The sequence below is a fragment of the Panulirus ornatus genome, chromosome 23 (genome assembly GCF_036320965.1).
Source record: "Panulirus ornatus isolate Po-2019 chromosome 23, ASM3632096v1, whole genome shotgun sequence".
Taxonomy (NCBI): Eukaryota; Metazoa; Arthropoda; class Malacostraca; order Decapoda; family Palinuridae; genus Panulirus; species Panulirus ornatus.
The window spans coordinates 7,413,529-7,439,274 of NC_092246.1; the positions used below are offsets into that span (position 1 = coordinate 7,413,529).

The 25,746-nt window shown below is 41.0% G+C and overlaps 1 protein-coding gene across 1 annotated transcript in view; it reads left to right on the forward strand.

The window, feature by feature from the left end:
• The first annotated feature begins 3,226 nt into the window (after positions 1–3,226).
• LOC139756766 (uncharacterized) overlaps positions 3,227–25,746 on the forward strand; it is a 64,678-nt gene continuing 42,158 nt past the window's right edge. Inside the window, exons 1-3 of the mRNA XM_071676534.1 lie at positions 3,227–3,375; positions 7,893–7,988; positions 13,866–14,055. Of these exons, the coding sequence (XP_071532635.1) occupies positions 3,248–3,375; positions 7,893–7,988; positions 13,866–14,055 (414 nt within the window). The 5' untranslated portion in view covers positions 3,227–3,247. The remainder of the gene's footprint in view (positions 3,376–7,892; positions 7,989–13,865; positions 14,056–25,746) is intronic.

Consider the following 25,746-nt stretch of genomic DNA (forward strand, 5'->3'; position numbering starts at 1 on the left):
CGATGACTTGCTGTTCCATTGATACAAGAAGTCTAAATTTCTCGCCATTATAGGAGAGTTGAAAGTAGTCGTCAAATTTCTCCTTCAGTCTTCCTGCATAGGCGTCTATGTATAGCTCCTCTGTGGATGCACGTAGAAGAGTAGCGCTCTTCCGGATACCTGGACCTTAGCCAGCAAGTCTTTCTTTCCAGCTGGATGACTCAAGTGGTGATACATACTCTAAGTCTTGAGTTTAATAGGTCGTAAACACTTCCAGGAACAGCTGTTCTGACCAAGAGATGTTCTTTGTCGCCTGCCCTTATTTTGCGGTGACCTTTTAAGGGCCAGGTCAAAGGCGCCACGTTGGTTTTGATCTACCTTGGCGAACAAGGGTCTTACTCAGGTACCGCATCTTCGTGAGCAGTGAGGTGATTCTCCCTCTCTCTGGCTGGGTTAAATTACATTAATCATAGATATGTCTACAACGGCATTCTAAGCATCGTCCATCACCACATCCAAGAATTCATGAAGATTGTAGGGGTGAGGGAAGGTAATGAACGCGCCAAGATAAAGATGAAAAGCTCAAACCAAGAGTAATATATCATTGATTTGTATCTTAGAGAGTTTAGCATTTTTGGAATTGTTTGGATTGTACTACGTTAAGTTAGTGATATTAATCAGTCTCGTGAAACTGAATATGGCTATTGTTTTTGGGTAAGTTTATTATGAACCAGCACCATATTGGAATGAGTAAATCTACGATATTCTATATAAAACCTGATTGGTACTACTAATAAAGAGAATTTTGTTCGGTGAAACACATTGATAAACATCATCATAAGTTTTGTCAGTGTTTAAGTCATTGGTGTAAGTCACTGAAAATAAAGATACACATTCATATATTTTTCATTTCGAAAGACCTGAAGGTTAGAATGATTGATGAATTAATTATAAATATCATAAAGTTTATAACATACTGTACAGGTCAAACTGGGAGACAGTCCCGGTCACCACCTCTACCCCTTCTGTAGAGCCACTAAAGTATATCTGGTACACCGGGGTCCTGGTCAGGTGTGTGTGTGTGTGTGTGTGTGACGCACTTGGTAATAGAATCAATACAATCTTCTTATCTAAGTGAATCTACCACAAGGAATAGTCATGATATATGCTAACATAGACCCCGATCCCTTTCTACAGACTACTAATTGCCACCTGTTAACATCTTTTCTAGGTTCTGAACCAACTGTCGTACAATCATTGTCGTGTTTGTTACAGTTGTCGGCTGGAATTTCATCAATCAATTTTTAACCTCTGAGTTTCGTGAGACTGATGTTGATGATTGGTACTGACCACATGATATGGATGATATCGAACTGAAGAGAAATATATTGGCCTCAGTCTTCTGTATATATCTTTTCCTACGTAATTTTCTCTAGTCAGTCACCAGAATTGATGTTCCCAAGCAGGAGCAAGATACGTAGACTTACTCTCGACATTTAATTCAGGTGTACTGATGACAGCCTAATGTCCCCAGGGGCCGGGTGTAGGTAGAGCTTGGGGCACTTCAGGTGTGCCCTTGGTTAAAATACATTAAAATACACGACAAACCACCAAACTGACACAACACAAAGTCAGTGTACTGCATATCCAGACTACCCTATAATAAAGACATAGTTGCTTCTTATCATAGCGACGGTCTGTAGGCGCCCCCAAACATCTTATTGGATCCCGAGAGAAAAAAATTTAAAATATTTATGGAAGCGGCTCAAGAAACCTGTAGGTGGAAAGAACGTTTGTGCCAAGGTTTACTGAAAGCGGTGAAGCGCGTCCAGAGCCGCAGAGCGCCTCTGCTTGTGAAAACAAATCTCTTATAGCTGCAGGCAGCGGTGACTCATCCCTGCCTGACGAAAGGCAGAGCAGTTTTTCATCTCTTGTATTCATTACTCAGAGCAACACGACCAATATACACCTAGAAGTCAGCCAGGGTGAACGAAGTTTGGCTACAGCAGCGGAGCAACACATTGCGTGACGCCAGCGAGCAAACGTTTCTCCGTGCTTGGGTCAAGCAATGTCTCTATAGTTTTGACAAATCTTTTCTCCCGGCTGTAAAACAAGGTCGCCTAACCTTCGCTTGACCTTGATTACGTCTTTGGAACATCCTGCTTTGATGGAACAGTTGGCCAAAGTTCAGTCGAGATCCTGGCTCAATAAACTGTTTTAATTATTACATTTTTGTATAGAAAGAACCTTCTCTGACAGAGGGACCTAAGGCAATTTTCCTTTTTTTTTCCTTATAAATCCAGCACTGAATGTCCCTCAATCATGTCGGATTGAGGTTTCGTCCTCTAAAATGAAGAGACATTATTGGAGTTTGGGTTAGATAGGTTCATTTAGATTATCAATTGAGTGTAGCAGTTGTGTGGTCGTCAAATTACGTTCTCTCATGGGATATGATTAATGACAGGGCAACAGTACGTCATTGTGTTGATACAAAACTTCAAATTAGTCTTAATGAATGTGAAGTTAAAGATTTATTTTGTTCTAGTGTAACTGACTACATTACTAACGCCCCCTGGAGTGGTTAGCGATTTATCAGATGTGCCATAGTCTTACATCACTGAAAAAAATCGAGGACATCTTTATAGTTACAAACAGATTTTGAGTGCCTGACTAAAATTGGAATGTGTACTTTGGCAGGTCCTCCTTCGGAACGGACTGCGCTGCTATCTTAGCGGACACCATTCTGATATTATGATTTATTTGTCTTTGCAAGCCAGTCCCATCATTTGTAAGAAAACATCAGTAAAACGTTTAGGGAGGAATATCATTAGGTACTGCTGGCCATAACGGATTCAGATGGTCAGGCCAGAGGAAAATTGACAAAAATACGAAATGTTTTTGTATTATGGTACGAAGTAGATTGTCCAACTTCATGAATGGTTTGAATGTAAGTAACAAATACGACAGACATTATATAATAAAACAGTACCTTTTAACAGTGTTTTTCAATTGTAGAGTCGCCGCATGCTCAATGCTTGGATTTTGAGACAAATATCCAACTTCCATATTGTCGTATATGTTTTAATGTGTATATGAATTACTTAATATTCTTGTGAATTTTATATAAGATATATAACAAAATTATATATTTTTATATTCTATTTATCAGTGAGGAGATGTTATTTAAACATTCGATATATAATAACAGAAAAATTCTGTTACACAACCGTGTTATATGTATGTAATCAGATGCTGTCGATATGCGAAGATGGCGGGTGTGAGCGGTCCATCGCTGGTGACCACCATAGAGTCTGAGATAGAGAGAGCCAGGCAAGATTTGAAAGGTGTAGACGAAAGTTTGCGCAGGCTGACCGGCAGGGATTATAATGATCCAAGGTAATGGCAGTGTTATGCCCCGTGAATTGGAGAAGTGCCACCGGGCTGTGTGGATGCGCTGGAACCCGTGGATTTTGTCGACCAGTATTGTTTGGTTCTTTATATAGTTGTAAACTGACCATGGATGAGTGTTGGGGGAACATGCAGGAAGTTGCATCCAATAATTAAGATGATCTTGCAACACTCAAGTCCTTTATCCCATTAGAGACCAAAGTGCCGTGGTTATCATAGACATTGATGCTCAAGGTTTGGTTTAGGGGAACGGTACTGTTACGTCTTGTGCTGATGTAACTCTTAAGAGTTTCTCTGATAGGTCAAGTGTTAGAATTTTTGGATTGTTTTCTGATAGGTCAAGTGTTAGAATTTTTGAATTGATGGAATTCTAACCCTATATGACATAGTTGATAGTGCAAGCTCAAGTAGTTTGATAAAGTCCGGGGCACCATAGAATTAAGGCATCCCAAAATATCAAAATGTATTGAAATACATCAAGAGTTGGTGTAGAGTCTGAAATATACTCGTGATATTGTAAGAAGCTCATTCAACTCCAACTTTGTGTATATTGGTTGTTGATTACTTTTCTATTTGCATTTATATTATTGTATTATAATCGACATCCTCATGAGGTGATTTCACACCTGGTCTTTGGAGGAAATGGATGGAAATCAAGTGAAGTGAAAACCCTTTTTCTCTTATCAAAGGAAAGAACAGCATATGATACTGATACGATTAACTAAGAGACAAGTGATATTGGCTTCGGCTTTCTTAGGGGAACTTGCATTCCTGGTGGGAGTGCATTGGTGAGTCGGTGGTGATTTATTTCACCTAGCAACGTTGTTTCTTTTTATGTTAGAACTGACCCCAATCTGCCTCTGAAGCTTTTTATGACATACCTTTTTCGAATGTCTCTGTCACTTGTAATTGACCTTCAGTGTAGCTACCTCAGGACTCTTCATGATTTTTTGTTCTATTAGTGTTGCAGAATGTATCGTCATGAAAGTCATTGTACAGTAAATATCCAATTCTGCCCAATTTTTGCCCAATATGTTTTTGAAAGAATTTATGCTTGTAGTTGTTACAGCATCTTTTGTCAGACTTTTCCGTACTTTCAATTTCATTTTTTTCAGTCTTTCAGTCCTTAGGAGTTTTGAAGCGGCTTTATGGACAGTCTTTGTTGTGAAGGAGTTGTTTGATATAAAGACTTCAGACTGCACTTTCAAATGTAAATATGATCTTACCATTGATGTGTTTAGGGGGAGGAAGGGATCTCTATCAAGGAATTGAGATGTTCTTATTGTGCCCATCATTGAATTGGCTTTTTTTTTCCAGGATTCAATCCCGTTTTAACTTAAAACTGATAAATTCCATATCTTTTTTGGTGTTATTGCCCCATCTTTCCATTAGATTTCATACATCCATTCCCTCTCTTCTTCCAGCATGCTCTCTCTCTCTCTCTCTCTCTCTCTCTCTCTCTTATACTGTTTGCCATTTCTCGCTTTAGCGAGGTAGCGTTAAGAACAGGGGACTGAGCCTTTGAGGGAATATCCTCACTTGGCCCCCTTCTCTGTTCCTTCTTTTGGAAAATTAAAAACGAGAGGAGGATTCCCAGCCCCCTGCTCCCTACCCTTTTAGCCGCTTTCTACGACACGCAGGGAATATGTGGTGAAGTATTTTCCTTTTCCCCTATCCCCAGGGATAGGGGATAGCTTGTATTTTCTGGATGAATTCTAAGTGCCACTTAACACTCTTGTTTCTTTTTTTTGACATCCACTTGCAGTCTGTGGCTATATTCATGGCTGATAAGTTGATAAAATATGATAACATCAGGAAAAAAGTTTATATTAGTGTTAATTTGCCTTTGGAGGTCAAAGGAATAAATAACAAGAGTAGGGGTCCCAGATCTGAACCCAGTGCGATACTTAAAGTTACTTCATGCTAATTAGAATTTACCTTGACCTTGCATACTTGTTATCTTACTCACCTGTTAGAAGTCCTGTAATCCTTTTTAATGCATGATGTATTCCATATGCAGTTAGGAGCCATTGATGTGCCTTGTAATTTTTTTTTTTTGAGATAAATGTCTATAGACATACCCTTATCAAGAGTTTTATAATGCTAACTCATTTAGAAACTGATGGGTAATAGGTCTCCCTGTTAGTGATCTGAATTGCTCTTTGGAAGATAGATCATATTCGTTCATGTACTTGATTATGTGTTCACTTATGTGGGTTACAAGGATTTTTACAATTATTTTTACAACCATTGAATTCACTTTCATGGGGCAATAGTTTCCTGTTTGACATTGATTGCATTTCTTGTATATCAAGCATATGATTGTTTTTTTTACAGTCATCTGCTATTTTCCCATTTCTCACTGATTACTTAAACAAATCTGCTGATGGACTGCTATGGAACCTGCTGCTTCATTTGGAAATCTTAGGTGTATCTCATCAAGCCCTGGATATTTATTTATTTTTACTTCATTGAGTAATGTACTGATTTCTCCTCTGTAATAACTTTCATTGGTTAATTTGGCTTTTTTTTCTATCCCAAGGTCATTGCTGAAAAATCTATTTTTTCCCCCTGTTGTTACTTCAGAATTGCAGATCATCCAGCTAACAGGGGCTAAATGATGGCACTAAAATGTTCACATTATCACTGTGGAAATTTAAATGCAGTTTACAACACACTACTCAAATCATTGTTTTTGGGTAAATCAAAGCTCCTTTCCATAAACCACTGAATCAAAAAATGACATAGGACCTAATGTAGGTCAGTCATATAAGTCTTCCGTATGTCCTTACACATGCTTCCGTCATCGCAGATATTGCTCATGTAACTCTTAATCTTCTCCTTAGAGGTACGAAGGTCATGCAGTCCTAAGGTAAGCACCGTACTCAGATCATAACACTTTGACATGGGTGCCCTTCTCAAGGCAATTGACAATTTTCAAATATTGCTTTATTGTCAATATAATAATCTTTCACTGCTTTACTCCTCTGCAGGAAGGAGTTGCAACCACATCGGTTGAGGGCCCTGGAGGGGAGTTAGCTGGGCACTTGGGAAGCATTGCGGAGAAAGCACAGGTCACATTTACAGTTACTTGCAAATGTATAACCTTGCTCATAGATCACCTTTTCATTGTTTGTAAAAACTCTGTCCAAGTTCACAATGATAATGAAATGCAGTTTATTAGGTACCATACTTCATCATCACTTAGTAAAAGGATTTATTTCTGTTTTTCTTTTCAAATTTCATGAAACTGAATTAAAGTTTGAGGGTAATATCTTCTTTTTATACCTCTGGTGCCCATTCCCTTCAGAAACTCCCTCATGGGGGTGGCCATGGCAAAAGAATCTCCATAACTGGTGAACCCAAGTGCTGCTGCTTATCCTTTAGTGTCTCGTCTTTTACAGGCCACTGGCTTTGTTTTCAGAGGCTACTACTTAATGTTCCTATCAACTTCTACCTTTTGTTCCAACCTATTACTTCTACTTAATGCTCCCACCTGATGTTCTTACCTATGGCTTCCACCAAATGTTTCCACCTAGTGCTCCTGTCTAATGTTCCTACCTAATACTTCTGTCTGTTGCTCTTACCATTTTGCCAGAAGGCAGGGCTAGCACATAGTGCTTACCACAGGAAAATATAGTTACAAAGAATGAGTTGCATGAGTTAGGTGTTGTCTCTGTTATGTGAGAATAGAATGCCAGCAGTACACATATGGTAAGGCAGAAAGAAATGCTGCTACCTAGGTCAGAGGAGTGCAACTTGACGACTACTGGAGTGCTGGTTCACTTCACAGCCATCATGAACCCTCCTGATATCCAGGCGGGTAGTATCAGTGATGTAAACTCCCTGGTTTTTGGCTGGCTTCCAACTATGGGTACTACCTGTTGGAAATTTCTGAATTGATAATTTTATTTGTTATGTATTAGAACAGTTTGCAACTTATTGATAAGTAAGAGAATAAGGTTTCTCGTAATTGAATTAATTGAAGAAAACACAGCCATGTATTAATCAAACGTATTTTGTCACATACAGTGTTAAACCTTCAGAACTTGTTTTGGCATGTACTTTTGGTTTGTAGGCTCAGTATAAGTAGATATAGTTGGTATATTTGACTTTGTTTAGTCGCCTTAATTTTTTACTCAAGAAAAACTGTAACAAATAACATCTTTTTTTCTTCCCAGCACTGGTTATCATGAGTAGAGCATTGCCTCTGTACTTTTTGTTCCTATAAGATTGTTCAGATGCTTATCCCAATTTTTGTAATAAAACGTAAGTCTTCACATGTACTCTTTGACATATAGCTGCTGCAGATGTGATTTTTGGCTAATTGTTTATTAGATTTGCTCTGAAAATTGAATAGGAGTTATGCATCAGATGAAAGCACTGGGTACATGATTTCCTTGTTGATTATAAGATGTCTGAAAATAATTTTAGTTTAGTATGGTCAATTATAGATAAATAAACAGTCTAGATTTTTCTCATCCAATTTTACAAATCTCTTTCAGTCAACGCGCAGATCTACGTAGAATACGGCTTTCTTCAGGTGGACGGGATGATGAACCTCCAACTAAGCGAAGACCCCCAGGGGGGGTCTTTGCTAGGTAAGTTTTTTCCAGTATTACGTGTCAGTTGTAATGATGGATGAAGCAAACTTGATTGGATAGAGATGGTTCAGGTGAATTTTGTTTAGTATAGGTTTATTTCAGCCTGTGTCCTAAATTCATCTTGTATCTGTGGCCATTCCTAAGACCTACTCCTTCCTCTTTCTCCACATGATTTTTGATGTACAATATATGTTTATTTAATTTTTCCATCCAGACTCATACCCCAGCTAACCTGTCCCTCTGCCCTGCTAAATGTAAAATCTTGATTTTATTCACAGTTACTCTCAACTTCCTCCTCCATCCACTTACCCAAACTCATTTACCAAAGTCTGTAGTTTCTCACTTGAATTTGCTACTAGCGCTTTTTCACTGGCAAATAACAGCTGACTCAATTCCCAGGTCCCCTCACCCCATACAGACTGCATATTTGTCTCTTTCTCTGAGACTTGCATTTACCTCCCTCACCATCTCATCCATAAAAAAATTAAACAGCCATGGTAACATGACACACCCCTGCTGCAGACCAGCTTTCACTTGGAAGCACTCACTCTCTTCTCTTCCTCCTTTTACACACACTTTACAGTCTTGATAAAACTTACCACACACTCTCCTCCTTATTCGTAAACACTCTCTACTGCCTTGATAAAGACTTCTCACTTCTTGTAGCATCTTTCCTCCCACATTTGTAAGACCCACTTATTCATAAGACCTGCAAGGCACCTCTATCAGCCTTATCATATGCTTTCTTCAGGCCCATTGATATTCATGCCACGCACATCTCCTATAGATAGGGTTGTACGAAGGAGGGTGGATGTGTTGGAAATGAAATTTGAGAACAATATTGGTTTGATTGGATAGGTAATGAAAGGGTAGGAGAGATGTGTGGAAATGAAAAGAGTGTGATTGAGAGAACAGAAGAGGATGTGTTGAAATGTTTTGGACATATGGAGAGAATGAGTGTGGAAAGATTGACAAAAAGGATATATGTTTCAGGTGAAGGGAACAAGAAGTGGGAGACCAAATTGGAGGTGGAAGGATGGAGTGAAAAAGACTGATCGATCAGTGCCTGAATGTACAGGAGAATGAGAGGTGTGCAAGGAATAAAGTGAATTGGAACGACGTGGTATACTGGGGTCGACGTTCTGTCAGTGGGTGGAACCAGGGCATGTGAAGCGTCTTGGGAAAACCCTGGAGCCTGGATGTGGATAGGGAGCTGTGGTTTTGGTGCATTACACATGACAGCTAGAGACTGAGTATGAACGAATGTGGCCTTTTTTTGTCTGTTTTCCTGGCACTACCCTGTTGAAACGGGATATCGATATTGTTTTCCTGTTGGGCAGAGAAGTGACAGAAATGGATGAAGGGAAGCAAGTATGAATTTGTACATGTTTATATATGTATATGTCTGCATTTGTATATTTCTTATCATATTATTATACTTTGTCCCTGTCTCCTGTGAGGTAGAGCAAGGAAACAGATGAAAGAATGGCCCAACCCACCCACATACACATGTATATACATAAACGCCCACACACGCACATATACATACCTATACATTTCAACATATACATACCTATACATTTCAACATATACATACATATACATACACAGACATATACATACATACACATGCACATACTCATACATGCTGCCTTCATACCTTCCCACCGCCATCCTGCCACACATGAAATGACACTCCCTGCACGTGCGTGAGATAGCACTAGGAAAAGACGGTGAAGGCCACATTTGTTCACACTCAGTCTCTAGCTGTCATCGGTAATGCACTGAAACCACAGCTCCCTTTTCACATCTAGGCCCCACAAAACTTTCCGTGGTTTACCCCAGACACTTCACATGCCCTGGTTCAATCCATTGACAGCATGTCGAATCCGGTATACAACATAGTCACCCCTGCCGCAAACCGGCATTCACTTGGAACCAATCACTTCCCTCTCTTCCTACTCGTACACATTCCTTACATCCTTGATAAAAACTCTTCACTGCTTCTAGCAACTTGACTCCCACACCATATACTCTTAATACCTTCCACAGAGCATCTCTATCAACTCTTATCATATGCCTTCTCCAGATCCATAAATGCTACATACAGATCGGTTTGTTTTTCTATTTCTCACATACATTCTTCAAAGCAAACACCTGATCCACACATCCTCTACCACTTTTGAAACCACACTGCTCTTCCCCAATCTAATGCTCTGTACATGCCTTCACCCTCTCAATCAATACCCTCCCATATAATTTCCCAGGAATACTCAACAAACTTATACCTCTGTAATATAAACACTCACCTTTATCCCCCTTTGCCTTAGTACAATGGCACTATGCATGCATTCGGTCAATCCTCAGGTACTTCACCATGAGCCATACATACATTGAATATCCTCACCAACCATTCAACAACACAGTCACCCACTTTTTAAATAAATTCCACAGCAATACCATCTAAACCCGCTGCTTTGCTGGCTTTCATCTTTTGCAAAGCTTTCACTACCTCTTCTCTGTTTACCAAACTGTTCTCCCTGACCCTCTCACTTTGCACACCACCTCGACCAAAACACCCTTTATCTGCCACTCTCATCTAACACATTCAACAAACCTTCATATGAGGTGTTCATTGTTGTAAATGGAAATGGTGAAGAGCTTGTAGATTTATATGATGAAAAAGGACTGGTGATTGGGAATACCTGGTTTAAAAAGAGAGATATACATAAGTATACGTATGTAGGTAGGAGAGATGGCCAGAGAGCGTTAGTGGATTACGTGTTAATTGATTGGCATGTGAAAGAGAGACTTTTGGATGTAAATGTGCTGAGAGGTGCAACTGGAGGGATGTCTGATCATTATCTTGTGGAGGCGAAGGTGAAGATATGTAGAGGTTTTCAGAAAAGAAGAGAGAATGTTGGGGTGAAGAGCATGGTGAGAGTAAGTGAGCTTGGGAAGGAGACTTGTGTGAGGAAGTATCAGGAGAGACTGAGTACAGAAAGGAAAAAGGTGAGAACAAAGGACGTAAGGGGAGTGAGGGAGGAATGGGATGTATTTAGGGAAGCAGTGATGGCTTGTGCAAAAGATGCCTGTGGTATGAGAAGTGTGGGAGGTGGGCAGATTAGAAAGGGTAATGAGTGGTGGGATGAAGAAGTAAGATTGTTAGTGAAAGAGAAGAGAGAGGCATTTGGACAATTTTTACGGGGAAATAATGCAAATGAGTGGGAGATGTATAAAAGAAAGAGGTAGGAGGTCAAGAGAAAGGTGCTAGAGGCAAAAAAGAGGGCAAATGAGAGTTGGGGTGAGAGAGTACCATTAAATTTTAGGGAGAGTAAAAAGATGTTTTGGAAGGGGGTAAATAAAGTGCGTAAGACAAGAGAACAAATGGGAACATCAGTGAAGGGGGCTAATGGGGAGGTAATAACAAGTAGTGGTGATGAAGTGAGTATTTTGAAGGTTTGTTGAATGTGCTTGATGATAGAGTGGCAGATATAGGGTGTTTTGGTCGAGGTGGTGGTGTGCAAAGTGAGAGGGTTAGGGAGAATGATTTGGTAAACAGAGAAGAGGTAGTAAAAGCTTTGCGGAAGATGAAAGCCGGCAAGGCAGCGGGTTTGGATGGTATTGCAGTGGAATTTATTAAAAAAGGAGGTGACTGTATTGTTGTCTGGTTGGTAAGGATATTTAATGTATGTATGACTCATGGTGAGGTGCCTGAGGACTGGTGGAATGCTTGCATTGTGTCATTGTACAAAGGCAAAGGGGATAAGAGTGAGTGCTCAAATTACAGAGGTATAAGTTTGTTGAGTATTCCTGGTGAATTATATGGGAGGGTATTGATTGAGAGGGTGGAGGCATGTACAGAGCATCAGGTTGGGGAAGAGCAGTGTGGTTTCAGAAATGGTAGAGGATGTGTGGATCAGGTGTTTGCTTTGAAGAATGTATGTGAGAAATACTTAGAAAAGCAAATGGATTTGTATGTAGCATTTATGGATCTGGAGAAGGCATATGATAGAGTTGATAGAGATGCTCTGTGGAAGGTATTAAGAATATATGGTGTGGGAGGTAAGTTGTTAGAAGCAGTGAAAAGTTTTTATCGTGGATGTAAGGCATGTGTACGTGTAGGAAGAGAGGAAAGTGATTGGTTCTCTGAATGTTGGTTTGAAGCAGGGGTGCGTGATGTCTCCATAGTTGTTTGATTTGTTTATGGATGGGGTTGTTAGGGAGGTGAATGCAAGAGTTTTGGAAAGAGGGGCAAGTATGCAGTCTGTTGTGGATGAGAGAGCTTGGGAAATGAGTCAGTTGTTGTTTGCTGATGATACAGCGCTGGTGGCTAATTTGGTTGAGAAACTACGGAAGCTGGTGACTGAGTTTGATAAAGTGTGTGAAAGAAGAAAGCTGAGAGTAAATGTGAATAAGAGCAAGGTTATTTGGTACAGTAGGATTGAGGGACAAGTCAATTGGGAGGTAAGTTTGAATGGAGAAAAGCTGGAGGAAGTGAAGTGTTTTAGATATCTGGGAGTGGATTTGGCAGCAAATGGAACCATGGAAACGGAAGTGAATCATAGGGTGGGGGAGGGGGCAAAAGTTGTGGGAGTGTTCAAAAATGTGTGGAAGTCGAGAAGGTCATCTTGGAAAGCAAAAATGGGTGTGTTTGAAGGAATAGTGGTTCCAACAATGTTATATGGTTGCGAGGCGTGGGCTATAGATAGAGTTGTGCTGAGGAGGGTGGATGTGCTGGAAATGAGATGTTTGAGGACAATATGTGGTGTGAGGTGGTTTGATCGAGTAGGTAATGAAAGGGTAAGAGGGATGAGTGGTAATAAAAAGAGTGTGGTTGAGAGAGCAGAAGAGGGTGTTTTGAAATGGTTTGGGCACATGGAGAGAATGAGTAAGAAAAGATTAACCAAGAGGATATATGTGTAAGATTGACAAAGAGGATATATGTGTCAGAGGTGGAGGGAACGAGGAGACCAAATTGGAGGTGGAAAGATGGAGTGAAAAAGATTTTGAGTGATCGGAGCCTGAACATGCAGGAAGGTGAAAGGCGTGCAAGGAATAGAGTGAATTGGAACGATGTGATATACCGGGATCGACGTGCTGTCACTGGATTGAACCAGGGTATGTGAAGCGTCTGGGGTAAACCATGGAAAGTTTTGTGGGGCCTGGATGTGGAAAGGGGGCTGTGATTTCGGTGCATTGTACATGGCAGGTAGAGACTGAGTGTGAACGAATGTGGCCTTTGTTGTCTTTTCCTAGTGCTACCTTGCGCACATGCGGGGGAAGGGGGTTGTCATTTCATGTGTGGCGGGGTGGCGACGGGAATGAATAAGGGCAGACAGTATGGATTATGTACATGTGTATATATGTATATGTCTGTGTGTGTGTGTGTGTGTATATATATATATATATATATATATATATATATATATATATATATATATATATATATATATATATATATTATATATATATATATATATATATATATATATATATATATATATATATATATATATATGTATGTATACGTTGAGGTTTATAGGTATGTACGTATATGTGCTGTGTGTGAATGTGTATGTGTATACATGTGTTTGTGGGTGGGTTGGGCCATTTTTTCGTCTGTTTCCTTGCGCTACCTTGCTAACGCGGGAGACAGCGACAAAATATAATAAATAATAGATATAAAATAAGAAAGATAGGCAACTTGATTTGGATTTCATAAGTTAGAATGAGATGCATTCATGGATATACATGAGTTGTGCATGATTTTGAGTAGAATTGTAATACTTTTTTAACTACTTTCTTTACTGATCACTAGAAATTGAAACCTTTAAAATTCCATTTTGAAAATTGATATGCAATCTTTATTAGGTTGGGGACTGTGGTACTTGAGCAGCAACATGCAGACTCCAGGAGCCGTCCACGGGGTGATCTAAGAGGTGATCACCGAGGTGTGGAATCAAGAGTTGATCCACACAGCGATCTCCGCACAGAGATGCATGGGGAAAATCGTGGCAGACGAGTCCAAGAGGTGGTTGACAGTGATGAGAAGACACCAAAGGTATATACATATATTTTTTTCATGCTTAATCTTCGTTTCCCCATAGCAAGGTACAGTTATGAACAGACAAAGAAAGACCATATGTGCCCACATCTATTCTCGAGCTGTCTTGTGTAATGCACCAAGAACACAGCTCCCTGTCCATAACCAGGCCGCACAGAACTTTCTTTGGTTTATCCAAGATGCTTCACATGGCTGGTACAGTCTGGGAGTGATGAAGAATGTGTGGAAGGAGAGAACATTATCTCGGGTTGACGTGCTGTCATTGGACTGAACAAGGGCATGTGAAAAATGGGGTAAACCATGGAAAGGTCGGTGGGGCCTGGATGTGGATAGGGAGCTGTGGTTTCAGTGCATTACACATGACAACCAGAGATTGAGTGTGAACGAATGTGGCCTTTTTTGTCTGTTTTTCTGGTGCTACCTTGGAGAAGCAGGGGTTAGCAATGCTGTTTTCTGGGGCTGGGTAACACCAGGATTGTATTAGAGGCAAGCAAGCTTCCCATTCCCTGGTTTAGTCCATTGACAGCACTTTGACCCAATTATACTGACCCCAATATACTTCTCACTGCTTGTAGCAGCTCTCTTCCTATACTGTATACTCTTAAGACCTTCCACTAAGCATCTCCATCAGCCCTATTGTATGCTTTCTCCAGATCTATCAATGCCACATACATATTCATCTGTTTCTTTGATTATTTTTTATCCTTATTCTTGAAAGCAAATACCTGATCCACACATTCTCTGCCACTTCTGAAACCACTGTTTGTTGCATGACTTTAAAAGAACATTTATTGCTTAACAGATGATCATATTTGGCCATTATCACAGTTTAACAAATGATCATATTTGGCCATTATCACAGTGGTGATGTGAGAAGGAGATGGAATGAGTATTTTGAAGGTCTGTTGAATGTGTCTGATGACAGAGTGGCAGATATAGGGTGTTTGGGTCGAGGTGGTGTGCAAAGTGAGAGGGTTAGGGAAAATGATTTGGTAAACAGAGAAGAGGTAGTAAAAGCTTTGCGGAAGATGAAAGCCGGCAAGGCAGCAGGTTTGGATGGTATTGCAGTGGAATTTATTAAAAAAGGGGGTGACTGTATTGTTGACTGGTTGGTAAGGTTATTTAATGTATGTTTGACTCATGGTGAGGTGCCTGAGGATTGGCGGAATGCGTGCATAGTGCCATTGTACAAAGGCAAAGGGGATAAGAGTGAGTGCTCAAATTACAGAGGTATAAGTTTGTTGAGTATTCCTGGTAAATTATATGGGAGGGTATTGATTGAGAGGGTGAAGGCATGTACAGAGCATCAGATTGGGGAAGAGCAGTGTGGTTTCAGAAGTGGGAGAGGATGTGTGGATCAGGTGTTTGCTTTGAAGAATGTATGTGAGAAATACTTAGAAAAGCAAATGGATTTGTATGTAGCATTTATGGATCTGGAGAAGGCATATGATAGAGTTGATAGAGATGCTCTGTGGAAGGTATTAAGAATATATGGTGTGGGAGGCAAGTTGTTAGAAGCAGTGAAAAGTTTTTATCGAGGATGTAAGGCATGTGTACGTGTAGGAAGAGAGGAAAGTGATTGGTTCTCAGTGAATGTAGGTTTGCGGCAGGGGTGTGTGATGTCTCCATGGTTGTTTAATTTGTTTATGGATGGGGTTGTTAGGGAGGTAAATGCAAGAGTCTTGGAAAGAGGGGCAAGTATGAAGTCTGTTGGGGATGAGAGAGCTTGGGAAGTGAGTCAGTTGTTGTTCGCTGATGATACAGCGCTGGTGGCGGATTCATGTGAGAAACTGCAGAAGCTGGTGACGGAGTTTGGTAAAGTGTGTGGAAGAAGAAAGTTAAGAGTAAATGTGAATAAGAGCAAGGTTATTAGGTACAGTAGGGTTGAGGGTCAAGTCAATTGGGAGGTGAGTTTGAATGGAGAAAAACTGGAGGAAGTGAAGTGTTTTAGATATCTGGGAGTGGATCTATCAGCGGATGGAACCATGGAAGCGGAAGTGGATCATAGGGTGGGGGAGGGGGCGAAAATTTTGGGAGCCTTGAAAAATGTGTGGAAGTCGAGAACATTATCCCGGAAAGCAAAAATGGGTATGTTTGAAGGAATAGTGGTTCCAACAATGTTGTATGGTTGCGAGGCGTGGGCTATGGATAGAGTTGTGCGCAGGAGGATGGATGTGCTGGAAATGAGATGTTTGAGGACAATGTGTGGTGTGAGGTGGTTTGATCGAGTAAGTAACGTAAGGGTGAGAGAGATGTGTGGAAATAAAAAGAGCGTGGTTGAGAGAGCAGAAGAGGGTGTTTTGAAATGGTTTGGGCACATGGAGAGAATGAGTGAGGAAAGATTGACCAAGAGGATATATGTGTCGGAGGTGGAGGGAACGAGGAGAAGAGGGAGACCAAATTGGAGGTGGAAAGATGGAGTGAAGAGGATTTTGTGTGATCGGGGCCTGAACATGCAGGAGGGTGAAAGGAGAGCAAGGAATAGAGTGAATTGGAGCGATGTGGTATACAGGGGTTGACGTGCTGTCAGTGGATTGAATCAAGGCATGTGAAGCGTCCGGGGTAAACCATGGAAAGCTGTGTAGGTATGTATATTTGCGTGTGTGGACGTGTGTATGTACATGTGTATGGGGAGGGTTGGGCCATTTCTTTCGTCTGTTTCCTTGCGCTACCTCGCAAACGCGGGAGACAGCGACAAAGTATAAAAAAAAAAAAAAAAAAAATGTATTATACATAACCGCTGTCTCCTGCGTTAGTGAGGTAGTGCAAGGAAACAGATGAAGAATAGCCCCACCCACCCACATACACATGTATACACATAAACATCCACACACGCATATGTACATACATATATATTTCAATGTATACATACATGTACACACTCAGACATATACAAATATGCACATAAACATAGCCATACTTGCTGCCTTCATCCATTTCCGTTGCAAGCTTGCCACACACTGCTTCTAGTAACTTACCTCTCGCGCCATATACTCTTATAACCTTCCACGAAGCATCTCTATCCACCCTATCATATGCCTTCTCCAGATCCATAAATGCTACATAAAATTTGTCTGTTTTTCTAAGTATTTCTCACATGCATTCCTTGTACTTTAACTTTCTAAAAGGGGAAACAGAAGTAGTCATGCGGAAGTGCTCATCCTCCTAGAAGGCTCAGACTAGGGTGTTTAAATGTGTGTGGATGTAACCAAGATGAGAAAAAAAGGAGAGATAGGTAGCATGTTTCCATAAAGGAACCTGGATGTTTTGGCTCTGAGTGAAACGAAGCTAAAGGGTAAAGGGGAAGAGTGGTTTGGGAATGTCTTGGGAGTAGAGTCAGGAGTTGGTAAGAGGATGAGTAAAGGAAGGGGTAGCTTTACTCCTGAAGCAGGAGTTGTGGGAGTATGTGATAGAGTGTAAGAAAGTGAACTCTAGATTGATATGGTTAAAACTGAAAGTGGATAGAGAGAGATGGGTGATTATTGGTGCATATGCACCTGGTCATGAGAGGAAAGATCATGAGAGGCATGTGTTTTGGGAGCAGCTGAGTGAGTGTGTTAGCAGCTTTGATGCACGAGACTAGGTTATAGTGGTGGGTGATTTGAATGCAAAGGTGAGTAATGTGGCAGTTAAGGGTATAGTTGGTGTGCAATGGGTGTTCAGTGTTGCAAATGGAAATGGTGAGGAGCTTGTAGATTTGTGTGGTGAAAAAGGACTGGTGATCCGGAATACCTGCTTTAAAAAGAGAGATGTACATAAGTATACAAATGTAAGTAGAAGGGATGGCCAGAGAGCATTATTGGATTACGTGTTAATTGATAGGCGCGTGAAAGAGAGACTTTTTTATATAAATGTGCCGAGAGGGGCAACTGGAGGGATGTCTGATCATTATCTTGAGGCAAAGGTGAAGATTTGTAGAGGTTTTCAGAAAAGAAGAGAGAATGTTGGGGTGAAGAGAGTGGTGAGAGTAAGTGAGCTTGAAAAGGAGACTTGTGTAAGGAAGTACCAGGAGATATTGAGTGCAGAATGGAAAAAGGCGAGAGCAGATGACGTAGGGGGAGTGGGTGAGGAATGGGATGTATTTGAGGAAGCAGTGATGGATTGTGCAAAAGATGCTTTTGGCATGAGAAAGGTGGAAGGTGGGCAGATTAGAAAGGGTAGTGAGTGGTGGGATGAAGAAGTAAGATTGTTAGTGAAAGAGAAGAGAGAGGCGTTTGGATGATTCTTGCAGGGAAGTAGTGCAAATGACTGAGAGATGTATAAAAGAATGAGGCAAGAGGTCAAGGGAAAGGTGTAAGAGGTGAAAAAGGACAAATGAGAGTTGGGGTGAGTGAGTATTATTAGATTTTAGGGAGACTATAAAGATGTTTTGGAAGGAGGTAAATAACATGCGTAAGACAAGAGAACAAATGGGAACATCGGTGAAGGGGGCTAATGGGGAGGTAATAACAAGTAGTGGTGAAGTGAGAATGAGATGGAGTGAGTATTTTGAAGGTTTGTTGAATGTGTTTGATGATAGAGTGGCAGATATAGGGTTTTTAGTTCGAGGTGGTGTGCGAAGTGAGAGGGTCAGGGAGAATGATTTGATAAACAGAAGAGGTAGTGAAAGCTTTGCGGATGAAAGCTGGCAAGGCGATGATTTTGGATGGTATTGCAGTGGAATATATTAAAAAAGGGGGTGACTGTGTTGTTGACTGGTTGGTAAGGATATTCATTGTATGTATGGTTCATGGTGAAGTGCCTGAGGATTGGCGGAATGCTTGCATAGTGCCATTGTGCAAAGGCAAAGAGGATAAAGGTGAGTGTTCAAATTACAGAGGTATAGGTTTGTTGAGCATTCCTAGGAAATTGTATGGGAAGGTATTGATTGAGAGGGTGAAGGCATGTACAGAGCATCAGATTGGGGAAGAGCAGTGTGGTTTCAGAAGTGGTAGAGGATGTGTAGTTCAGGTGTTTGCTTTGAAGAATGTATGTGAGAAATACTTAGAAAAACAGGTGGATTTGTATTTTGCATTTTTTGGATCTGGAGAAGGCATATGATAAGTTGATAGAGATGCTCTGTGGAAGGTATTAAAAAATATTTGGTGTGGGAGGAAGTTGTTAGAAGCAGTGAAAAGTTTTTATCGAGGATTTTAAGGCATGTTTTCCCCCCCCCCCCCCCGTGTGGGAAAGAGGGGAAAAAGTGATTGGTTCCAGTGAATTTGGGTTTGGGGCCCAAGGGGTTTTTTTGGGATGTCTCCATGGTTGTTTAATTTGTTTATGGATGGGGTTGTTGGGGGAAGGTAATTTGCAAGATTTTTGGGGAAAAGAGGGGCAAGTATGAAGTTGTTGGGGATGAAAGGGCGGGAAAAGTGAGTCAGTTGTTGTTTTGCTGATGATACAGCGCTGGGGGGCGGATTCATGTGAAAAAACTGCAGAAGCTGGTGAGGGATTTTGGGTTTAAAGTGTGGGGGAAAAAAAGAAAGTTAAGAGTAAATGTAAAAAGAGCAAGGTTTTTTGGTACAGTGGGGTTGGGGCAAGTAAATTGGGAGGTGAGTTTGAAGGGGAAAAAACTGGGGAAAGTGAAGTGTTTTAGATATCTGGGAGTGGTTTTGGGCAGCAAAGGGAAAACCAGGGAAAACGGAAGTGAATCATAGGGTGGGGGGGGGGGGGGGCGAAAATTTTGGGAGCCTTAAAAAAAGTGGGGAAAGTCGAGAACATTTGGAAAAGCAAAAATGGGTTGTTTGAAGGAATATGGTTCCAACAATGTTTTAGGGTTGCGAGGCGTGGGCTATGGTTTGAGTTGTGCGAGGGGGGTGGATGTGCGGGGAAATGAGATTTTTTTGAGGACAATGTGTGGTGTGAGGGGGTTTTGATCGATAAGTAACGTAAGGGTAAGAGGGATGTGGGGGGGGTTTGGGGGGGGGGGGGGGGGGGGGGGGGGGGGGGGGGGGGGGGGGGGGGAGACCAAATTGGAGGTGGAAAAATTTGGGGTGAAAAGGGTTTTTTTTTGGGGTCGGGGGGCCCTTTAACATTTAGGGGGTGAAAGGAGGGCAAGGAATTTGAGTGAATTGGAGCCATGTGGTATACAGGGGTTGACGTTTCTGTCATGGTTTTTAACCAAAGGGGATGTGAAGCCCTCTGGGGTAAACCATGGAAAGTGGTAGGATGTATATTTTCGTGTGTGGACGTGGTATTTTTACCCTGTGTATGGGGGGGGTTGGGCCATTTCTTTCGTTGTTTCCTTGCGCTACCTGCAAACGCGGGAGACAGGACAAAGTATAAAAAAAAAAAAAAAAAAAAAAAAAAATTTTTATATATAAAAAAAAATAAAAAAAATTATAAAAAAATAAATTTTAAATCTATATTTTTAATTATAATAATTAAAAAAATAAAAATATAAAAAATCCATTTGGGGATAGGGGAAAAAGGTTTAAACTTCCCCCCCCATTCCTTTTTCCCCGGTTTAAACCCCCCAAACCCCCGACCAAAAGGACAAAAGGGGGGGCAAAGAACCCTCCCCTTGAATTTTAACTTTCAAAAAGGGGAAACGGGGAAGGGATTTCAGGGGGGAAGGGGCTCACCCCCTTCCTGAAGGCTAGATTGGGGTGTTTAAATGTGTGTAAACCAAGATAAAAAAAAAAAGGGGGAGAGATGGGTTTGATGTTTCCAAAAGGAACCTGGAGGTTTTGGCTTTTAGTGAAACAAAAGCAAAAAGGGAAAAAGGGGAAAAGGGGGTTTTGGGGAAATGTCTTGGGAGTAAAGAAAGGGTTGGTGGGAGGAAAAGGAAGGGGGTACCCTTTACTCCTAAAAACGGGGGTTTGGTGGGAGTATTAAAGGGAGTGAAAGAAAGTAAAACTCTAGATTGATAGGGGAAAAAATGAAAGTGGATGGAGAGAGAGGGGTTTTAATTGGGTATGCCCCTTGGGAAGGAAAAGGAAAGACCCATGAAGGAAAGTTTTTGGGGACCAGCTGAGTAAAAGTTTTTAGAGTTTTGATGCACGGCCCAGGTTATAGTGGGGGTGATTTGAATGAAAAGGGTTGGTAATTTGGGTTAAGGGTTAAAATTGGTGTCAAGGGGTGTTCAGTGTTGAAAATGGAAATGGTAAAGGAGCTTTAGATTTTGGGGTAAAAAAGGGGACTGGTGATGGGAAAAACCGGGTTTAAAAAGAGGATTACATAAGTATACTTGAAAAGTAGGGGAAAATGGCCGGGGAGAGCTTATTGGTTTAAACGTTTAATTGAAAAGGCGCGGAAAAGAGAGATTTTTTTATTTAAATGTGGAGAGGGGAAAACTGGAGGGATGTCTGATCATTATTTTGGGGAGGCAAAGGTAAAGATTTGTAGGGTTTTCAGAAAAGAAGTTGGGGGGGGGAATTGTTGGGGTAAAGGGAGGGTGGTGAGAGTAAGTGAGTTTGGGAAAAGGAGACTTGTGTAAGGAAGTACCAGGAGAATTGAGTCAGAAGGAAAAAAAGGGGAAAAACAATGGAGGAAAAGGGGAAAGTGGGGGAGGAAGGGGATGTATTTAAGGAAGCAGTGTGGTTGGCAAAAGTTGTTTTTGGGGGAAAATGAAAAAGGGGGGAAGGGGGGCCCAGATTAGAAAGGGAAATAGGGGTGGGATGAAAAAAGGAAAGATTTTAGTAAAAGAGAAGAGAGAGGCATTTGGACAATTTTTGGGGGGAAAATTTAATGAAAATTTGGGGGGAATTGTATAAAAGAAAAGGAAGGAGGTCAAGGGAAAAGGGGGAAGAGGAAAAAAGAGGGCAAATGAGAGTTGGGGTGAGGAGTACCTTTAAAATTTTTAAAGGGAAATAAAAAGATGTTTTGGAAGGGGGTAAATAAAGTGCTTTAAGAAAGGGAACAAAGGGGGAACATCAGTGAAGGGGGCAAATGGGGAGGTAATAAAAAGTAGTGGTGAGGGAAAGGGAGGTAATTTTGGGAAGGTTTGTTGAATTGTTGTGATAGGTGGCAGTTATGGGGTGTTTTGGTGAGGTGGTGGGGGCAAAGTGGGGGGGGTTTTGGGGGGAATGATTTGGTAAACAAAGAAGAGGTAGTAAAAGCTTTGCGGAAGAGGGAAAGCCGGAAAAGGAGGGGTTTTTGGAGGGTATTCCAGTAAAATTTATTAAAAAAGGGGGGGGCTGTATTGTTGTCTGGTTGGTAAGGAAAAATTTAATGTTTTTTTATGACTCATGGTGAGGTGCCTGAGGATTGGGGAATGCTTGCTTTGTGTCATTTACAAAGGCAAAGGGGATAAGATTGAGTGTTTAAAATTACGAGGTAAAAGTTTGTTGAGTATTCCTGGGAAATTATATGGGGGGGTATTGTTTGAGAGGGGGGAAGGATGAAAGGCCTCAGTTTGGGGGAAGAGAAAGGTGGTTTCAAAATGGTAAAAGGATGTGTGGATCAGGTGTTTGCTTTGAAAATGTAGGAGAAATCTTAGAAAAGAAAATTTGGATTTTTATGTTTTTTTTTGGGAATCGGGGAAAAGGGTTTAGGGGAAATTTAGAGTTATAGAGTGCTCTGTGGAAGGTTTTAAGAATATAGGGTGGGGGAAGGTAAGTTTTTAAAGCAGTAAAAAGTTTTTATCGGGGATGTAAAGGCATGTGTAGTTTTAGGAAGAGGGGAAAAGTGATTGGTTTTGGAAATGTTGGTTTGGGCAGGGGTGCGTGATTTTTCCCCCATGGTTTTTTTAATTTGTTTATGGAGGGGGTTGTTAGGGGGGTGAATGCAAGAGTTTTGGAAAGAGGGGCAAGTATGCGGCTGTTTTTTGGAGGGGAGAGGGGTTTGGGGAAAATGGCAGTTTTTTGTTTGCTGATGATCCCGCGCTGGTGGCTTTTTGGGGTTGGGAAACTCAAGGGTTGGTGCCCTGATTTGGGTTAAAGTGTGTGAAAAAAGAAAGCTGAGAGTAAATTAAAAAAGGAGAAGGTTTTTTGGACAGTGGGGTTGAGGGAAAATTCAATTGGGTTTTTGTTTAAATGGAGAAAACTGGGGGAAAGTGAAGTTTTTTTAAAAATATCTGGGAGTGGTTTTGGGCAGCAAAGGGAAACCCCAGGGAAAACGGAATTGAATATAGGGTGGGGGGGGGGAAAAAAGGGTTTTGGGAGTGTTAAAAATGTGGGGAAGTCGAAAAAGGTTTTTTTGGGAAAAAAGAAAAAAATGGGTTGTTTAAAGGGAATAGTGGCCCCAACAATGTTATATGGCTGCGAGGTGTGGGCTATAGATAGAGTTGTGCTGAGGAGGGTGGATGTGCTGGAAATGAGATGTTTGAGGACAATATGTGGTGTGAGGTGTTTGATCGAGTAAGTAATGAAAGGTTAAGAGAGATGTGTGGTAATAAAAAGTGTGTGGTTGAGAGAGCAGAAGAGGGTGTTTTGAAATGGTTTGGGCACATGGAGAGAATGAGTAAGAAAAGATTAACCAAGAGGATATATGTGTAAGATTGACAAAGAGGATATATGTGTCAGAGGTGGAGGGAACGAGGAGACCAAATTGGAGGTGGAAAGATGGAGTGAAAAAGATTTTGAGTGATCGGAGCCTGAACATGCAGGAAGGTGAAAGGCGTGCAAGGAATAGAGTGAATTGGAACGATTGTGATATACCGGGATCGACGTGCTGTCACTGGATTGAACCAGGGTATGTGAAGCGTCTGGGGTAAACCATGGAAAGTTTTGTGGGGCCTGGATGTGGAAAGGGGGCTGTGATTTCGGTGCATTGTACATGGCAGGTAGAGACTGAGTGTGAACGAATGTGGCCTTTGTTGTCTTTTCCTAGTGCTACCTTGCGCACATGCGGGGAAGGGGGTTGTCATTTCATGTGTGGCGGGGTGGCGACGGGAATGAATAAGGGCAGACAGTATGGATTATGTACATGTGTATATATGTATATGTCTGTGTGTGTGTGTGTGTGTGTGTGTATATATATATATATATATATATATATATATATATATTATATATATATATTATTTTCTTTTATTTTATTTATTTATATATATATATATATATATATTATATATATATATATATTATATATATATATATGTATGTATACGTTGAGGTTTATAGGTATGTACGTATATGTGCTGTGTGTGAATGTGTATGTGTATACATGTGTTTGTGGGTGGGTTGGGCCATTTTTTCGTCTGTTTCCTTGCGCTACCTTGCTAACGCGGGAGACAGCGACAAAATATAATAAATAATAGATATAAAATAAGAAAGATAGGCAACTTGATTTGGATTTCATAAGTTAGAATGAGATGCATTCATGGATATACATGAGTTGTGCATGATTTTGAGTAGAATTGTAATACTTTTTTAACTACTTTCTTTACTGATCACTAGAAATTGAAACCTTTAAAATTCCATTTTGAAAATTGATATGCAATCTTTATTAGGTTGGGGACTGTGGTACTTGAGCAGCAACATGCAGACTCCAGGAGCCGTCCACGGGGTGATCTAAGAGTGATCACCGAGGTGTGGAATCAAGAGTTGATCCACACAGCGATCTCCGCACAGAGATGCATGGGGAAAATCGTGGCAGACGAGTCCAAGAGGTGGTTGACAGTGATGAGAAGACACCAAAGGTATATACATATATTTTTTTCATGCTTAATCTTCGTTTCCCCATAGCAAGGTACAGTTATGAACAGACAAAGAAAGACCATATGTGCCCACATCTATTCTCGAGCTGTCTTGTGTAATGCACCAAGAACACAGCTCCCTGTCCATAACCAGGCCGCACAGAACTTTCTTTGGTTTATCCAAGATGCTTCACATGGCTGGTACAGTCTGGGAGTGATGAAGAATGTGTGGAAGGAAGAGAACATTATCTCGGGTTGACGTGCTGTCATTGGACTGAACAAGGGCATGTGAAAAATGGGGTAAACCATGGAAAGGTCGGTGGGGCCTGGATGTGGATAGGGAGCTGTGGTTTCAGTGCATTACACATGACAACCAGAGATTGAGTGTGAACGAATGTGGCCTTTTTTTGTCTGTTTTTCTGTGCTACCTTGGAGAAGCAGGGGTTAGCAATGCTGTTTTCTGGGGCTGGGTAACACCAGGATTGTATTAGAGGCAAGCAAGCTTCCATTCCCTGGTTTAGTCCATTGACAGCACTTTGACCCAATTATTACTGACCCCAATATACTTCTCACTGCTTGTAGCAGCTCTCTTCCTATACTGTATACTCTTAAGACCTTCCACTAAGCATCTCCATCAGCCCTATTGTATGCTTTCTCCAGATCTATCAATGCCACATACATATTCATCTGTTTCTTTGATTATTTTTTATCCTTATTTTTGAAAGCAAATACCTGATCCACACATTCTCTGCCACTTCTGAAACCACTGTTTGTTGCATGACTTTAAAAGAACATTTATTGCTTAACAGATGATCATATTTGGCCATTATCACAGTTTAACAAATGATCATATTTGGCCATTATCACGTGGTGATGTGAGAAGGAGATGGAATGAGTATTTTGAAGGTTTGTTGAATGTGTTTGATGATAGAGTGGCAGATATAGGGTGTTTGGGTCTTAGGTGGTGTGCAAAGTGAGAGGGTTAGGGAGAATGATTTGGTAAACAGAGAAGAGGTAGTAAAAGCTTTGCGGAAGATGAAAGCCGGCAAGGCAGCGGGTTTGGATGGTATTGCAGTGGAATTTATTAAAAAAGGAGGTGACTGTATTGTTGTCTGGTTGGTAAGGATATT